The following is a 6,082-nucleotide window of genomic DNA, read 5'->3' as shown; positions in this document are numbered from 1 at the left end:
TGAACCAAGGGGGTTGCTGTGCCCTTTTGCTACCCTTCCTCCGAGATGGGATGGACATCCCTTGTGCTGTCAGGATCACTCCCTTAAGGAGCAACCACTCCTCTTAGATTCCTCTCCCTGACAAGTCATGGCCCTTTAGGGCCTCAACAACAAGCTTCCTGAGCGTATCAAAGTCAGCTTTCCTAAAGTCCAGGACTTCTGCATTGCTGACTGACTTGCCAGCTTTGCAATGGATAGTAAAAGTGATCAGCTCATGGTCTCTGTCTCCCAGCTTTCCTTCGATTCTTAGGTCACTGACTAGATTGTCCCCTTTAGCCAGTACCAGGTCCAGCAACGCTTTACCTCTTGTTGGGCCATAGACTTCTTGAGTCAGGCAGAGCTCGTCCATGCATGTGAGGAAGCTTTGTGACCATTCAGATTTGGCTGAGTGCTTAGTTGAAGTCTCCCATGACAACCATGCACCGAGAGCATGCAGCCTTAGCCAGTTCCTTGGCGAGTTCTGGTCTAGCTCTTGTTCCTGGTTAGGAGGTCTGTAGTAGACTCCTACCATTGTGTCCCCTATGAGATTCATTCCAAGCCTATGCATTTAGTAAAAGACTATACATAAAGGGCTCGAAATCTTAGCATCACCTCTTCATCCTGTTAGTCAGTGACCCATATACAGCAAAAGCTTTGTTATCTGGCACCCATGGAGAATGGGGGATGCTGGATAACCAAATATGCTGGTTACCTGAGAGGCCCAAACAGGCATCTTTGGCTGTTCAGGCCGCTGCCCCTCCTGCCACGTCCAGTGCGCCACCACTCCTCCCGCCGTGTCAGTGTGCTGGGGGACAGGGAGGTGGGCCCCGCGCAGGCTGCTATGCTCCAGGCCATGGGGGCTCAGCAGCACAGGCAGCTTTGCCCTGGGCCGTGGGGGCTCAGCAAAACCAGAAGTGCCACGGTGGGCAGTTCCCGTTTTGCTTTTACCTTACAAACCGACATGCTGATTAATAGAGCATGCTGGTTTGTAAGGTGCCAAATAATGCGGCTTTTACTGTATAAATATCCTGCAGGGTTAAATGTGTCCTCTGATGACAGTAAAATGACATTTTTGATTAGGGTGCAGTTCCCAGAGCTTTCTTAAAAAAATTTAAACCATGTTTACTTTCTCATCTATGATTTAATGCTTCCTTATGACTTTATTTATTTTGGCTCCAGCACATGTTTCCTGTCTTCGTGCCCCTCCCTGGTGACTGCTTGGAATAAACTCTCCCTCCTAGGTATATTGTGTTTCCTCCAGGGTTTGAATTACACTTTGACTCTTGGGGGGATCTGTGAAAATATTTGGGCTGCCCATCATTGTGCCCTAATAAAATTCCCTAGAATTCTGACCCCCTGAGGTTATGATTTTCAAATCTTGCAGAGGGGCTCTCGTCTCTTATGGGGGGGCTCAGCCTCTCCCTCCCGAGCTCCCCCATAATTTGAACCCTGGTCTCCTCCTCATATATCCTTTCTTCTCTTTATTCACTTGGTTTCCTTTTTGTCCTTCACCTGGGTTCTGTGGTCCCCTCTTCTTCATTTTTATTTCTCATTCCTCCTAGATTCTTACCTCTCCTCCCACCTTCCATGTTGCTTCCCCAGTTATCTATCTCTTTCAAGTCTTCCTCTGCCCTGCATTTTTGCTCCCCTATGCTCTCCCTTACTTCTCCAATCAGTTCAGCCAGTGCATGGCTTTCAAAGCAAAGCTTATTGCTGTCCTTGAATCTCATTTTGCAGTTGTTTAGCTCTTATGTGCATGATCTTTGGTATTGTCTGCAATGCATTAAATTCCAAAAAAGTATAGTTTCCACTTCGGAGCCTCCAAAAAAACTGGGTTCTACTGATGAAATCAGTAGAAAAGCATTAGCCTGGAATCTATCCACAGTTCAGACATGGATCTTTTATCTAGTACCTGTTAATGCAAAATGTATAAAAACTCTTGGTAGCTGGGACTAGAACCCCAGTCTCCCACCTCATAGCCCAGTACTATAGCCACTTGGCTCTAAAATAATACTCCTGCTGGGCTTTGCTCTCTAGTACCATGAATCTTGAATTCTTTGATACATGGTAGCATAACCTCCCTAAACATTTTTGTTGAGCTCATTAGAGGGGAGTGTGAAGTTTGGATTTTCCTGGTGATCCCTTTGCAAACCTTTTCAAAGTCACTTGCTCCTAGTTTTTGGTTTGGAACCACGTCTAACTGTTACTAGATTCTTTCTGTAGGCTCCTGGCTAGGGGTCTGGAGACCCTTTAATGGAAACTACTTACAGTATACTTTGGTACTCTTCAACTAATGTGATCAACTCATGGTTCATAGATTCATAGATTCAGAGGTAGGGTCGGAGGGGACCTGAGCAGATCATCTAGTCTGACCCCCTGCCCTGGGCAGGAATGAATACAGGGCTCGTATGACCCCTACTAAGTTTAAGCTCAAATGACCCCAGCTAGGTACTTATCAAGCCTCCTTCTAAAGACCCCTAAAGTAGGAGCTAGCACTGCTTCCCTTGGAAGCTGGTTCCAGATCCTGGCCACCCTGACTGTGAAGTAGTGCCTCTTGATATCTAGCCTGAACCTACTCTCAATCAACTTGTGGCCGTTATTCCTTGTTACTGCTCGGGGTAACAGGGTCTCACCCAATCCCCTCTGGTCCCCCCGGTAAGTTTATAGATGGCCACTAGATCCCCTCCCAGCCTTCTCTTGTGAAGGCTGAACAGGTTCAGGTCCCTTAGCCTCTCCTTGTAGGGCCTGCCCTGCTGACCCCTGACCATGTGAGTGGCCCTCCTCTGGACCCTCTCGATGCTGGCCCCATCCCTCCAGAAGTGCGGCGCCCAGAACTGGACGCAGTACTCCAACTGTGGCCTGACCAGTGTCACATAGAGGGGGAGGATCACCTCCTTGGACCTCCTTGAGATACATCTGTGGATGCACAACAAGATCTGGTTAGCCTTACTGACCGCGTCCTCACATCGGTGGCCCATATTCATTTTGGAATTTATAATGACTCCAAGATCTCTTTCTGCCACTGTGCTTTCAAGAAGGGAGTTCCCCAGCCTGTAGGTATGCTGCTGGTTCTTCCTGCCCAAGTGCAGTACCCTGCACTTGTCAGTATTGAATCCCCACCTATTCACATTTCCCCACCCCTGTAACCTGTCCAGGTCCAGTTGTATCCTGTCCCTCCCTTCTAGTGTGCCCACTTTGCTCCAAATCTTGGTTTCATCAGCAAATTTGAACAGGGTGCTTTTCACCCCCTCGTCCAAGTCGCTGTTAAAGAAATTGAACAGTGCAGGCCCGAGGACCGAGCACCAGGGGATTCCACTGCCTACATCCCTCCAGGTCGAATATGACCCATCCACCACCACTCTCTAGGTGTGGACCCCCCAGCCAATTTGCAATCCATTTGACTGTGTAGGCATTGATGCCACAGTCACCTAGCTTTTTAATGAGAATGGGGTGGGAGACAGTGTCGAAGGCCTTCCTGAAGTCCAGAAAGACTACATCCACTGCGACACTTGCATCCAATGCTTTTGTGACCTGATCACAGAAGGCTATCAGGGTGGTCTGACAGGACCTGCCCTTAATGAACCCATGCTGGTTGCCCTTAAGCAACCTCCCCTCTGCTGGTCCCTCCCAGATGTGCTCCTGGATAATTTTTTCAAAGAGCTTCCCCAGGACCGAAGTAAGTCTAATGGGTCTGTAGTTGCCTGGGTCCTCCCTCCTCCCTTTTTTTGAAGATGGGGACCACATTGGCCTTCTTCCAGTCTTCTGGCACCTCGCCAGAGCACCACGAGTGCTTGTAAAGCTGTGCCAGGGCCCCCGCAATGACCCCTGCCAATTCCCTCAGCACCCTGGAGTGGAGAGCGTCTGGACCTGCTGATATAAACACATCCAGCTCTTCCAGAAGTTCCCTAACTCGGTCCTCCCTGACTGTAGGCCTGGCAGAGTCACTCCTGAGTCTGTCCTGTACCCCGGTGGGGGAGAAGTCCCGGTCCCTCCTCAGAAAAATGGAGGCAAAGAATTTGTTTAAAAGGTCTGCTTTTTTATCTGGTGCAACCACCAGATTTCCAAGCGTATACTGCAGGGGCCCCATGTTGCCTGGTGCCTTCTTTTTGCTCCCTATGTATTTAAAAAAGGACTTTTGGTTGTCCATGATCCTTGTTGCTAGCTCTAGTTCTGTCTCCACCTTAGCCTTCCTAACAGCCTCCCTACATACTCTTGCTGTGGAGGTATAATCCTCTTTGATGATAGCCCCCGCTTTCACTGGATGTATGCCTCCTTTTTGGCTTTCAGATGTTCCTGAATGCCTTTGGTGAGCCAAGGGAGCTTTTGAGCACTCTTGCCCCTTTTGACTCGTGTTGGGACTGTCACCCCTTGGGCTTGGAGGATCGTCCCCTTAAGGAACCTTAAGGTTCTTCCCCTCTGCATCAGAGCAGGTGAAGCATCAGTGAGATAAGTGACATAACTCTTGTCAGGTGTGCCTTTCACATAGTGATATGTTAGATTTTTCATCCCCTGCTCTGTAGACAGCGCAGAGTCCATTCACATACAGTTTTGAGAAGAATGCAGAGAACAGGGGCGGTGCAGGGACACAAGACTGGTTCCTCTGAAAAGCACCACAAGCTATACTATTGTTCTGATTAGCAGGATAAATTTCATTTTTGCAACAGTTCTTAAATGTACCCCCTCCCATCCCAGAAGCTTGTCATATGCAAAGGGGCATATATTTTACTTGTCTGTACTTGGCTCTGGCTTCCTAACTGCTTCATCAAAAAGCTAGCAGTATCACAGTTATTTTCACTTTAACATGTGAAAGCAGATATGGGAGAGAACAAGATCCCATACATGCAGAGAGATTGTTAGCCGTATTAGGCTGAAGTCAAACAGAAGGCAAGGTAGAGGTGCATCGTATAGAAGTAACTGAATCAGAGATGCATAAGCTTTTGTGAGTAAAAGCTTGCTCCATAAATGGAGTAACTGTAGCACAAAGGCTACAGAAATTAAAATGACACAGCTGAATTGCTGCTGAAAAATAAGCCAGTCTGCTCTCAGTGATTTTTAGAATTATGCTGGCATGACTTCACTGTAGTTACTCCTGATTTATGCAAGTATGACAAAATACAGCTTAATTTTATGGACCTCGTCTTGCAGAGGCTGGTATTCTTTTAGCATCACAAGGCATCCAATTAGGTAGGTTAGCTACTTGTTTAAGAAATCCTCCAGTACACTTAAGACCCTGACTACTGCTTTAGCCCTTCCTGTCCTAGCCTCTTACCCTCACACCTAGGTCAGGAGGGTACTAAAGAGAGCACCATGGACCAAATACTGCTGGGCTGTGATTCTCATGAGAATGGTGGTATTGTAACTGGAAGCAATATAAAGCAGTCATAAGGGTACTCCTGTTCATGCTGGCCCTAGCATCAGAACCACCACTGTCTCACCTGTTTGGGTCCTATGTGAAGGTTACAATATCCCACATCATTAATTGATTTATAGGTTTTGAAACATTCTTTCTTTCTTCAGCACATCTCATTCAATTCCCCCACCCCTCAAACCATGACACTAGGTGACTCCTTTTAAAAATGAAAATAATTGTCATATCCTAAAGATAGATATCCTAATGATAGATACTAAAACAGGTAGAATGATTTCTTTAAATTTGAGATGCCAACTGCCCTAGCACATATAACAGCAGAAAACTATGAACTGAGAGTTCTTTTGAACATATGATTCTCTTCAACTGGACTATTGAATAAAAACAGTGGTTTTAAAGGTGCAAGCATTTTACATCAGTCCCAGTCTGATATTTTTAGAAGCAATTTGAATTACAGTACCTTGCAAAATACGAAATCCCACCACTGCATCTAAATTGATATCCCTGTATGTATTCTCCATGAAATAAGTTGCCTTCTCTAGAGCAGAAATGACAGCGCTCCTCATATCAGCCTCACTTTTTGACAGATTCGACTTAGAAAGAAAGATCAGCAGCAAAAACAGAGGATACAACATTGTCACTTTGCTTGCAGAAGATTGTACAACTTGTATGTATCAGTAGCTCACAGCAGCTCCT

At 46.6% G+C, this 6,082-nt stretch overlaps 1 protein-coding gene across 1 annotated transcript in view; it reads right to left on the bottom strand.

Moving 5' to 3' along the window:
• The window catches only part of CUNH16orf89 (chromosome unknown C16orf89 homolog), a 26,295-nt gene extending 20,213 nt beyond the window's left edge, over window positions 1–6,082 (bottom strand). Inside the window, exon 1 of the mRNA XM_006015548.2 lies at window positions 5,847–6,082. Coding sequence (XP_006015610.1) covers window positions 5,847–6,021 — 175 coding nt within the window. The 5' untranslated portion in view covers window positions 6,022–6,082. The remainder of the gene's footprint in view (window positions 1–5,846) is intronic.

This window comes from Alligator sinensis, unplaced genomic scaffold, assembly GCF_000455745.1.
Source record: "Alligator sinensis unplaced genomic scaffold, ASM45574v1 scaffold404_1, whole genome shotgun sequence".
In the NCBI taxonomy this organism is placed as follows: Eukaryota; Metazoa; Chordata; order Crocodylia; family Alligatoridae; genus Alligator; species Alligator sinensis.
This window is presented reverse-complemented; position numbering and strand designations above follow the sequence as displayed.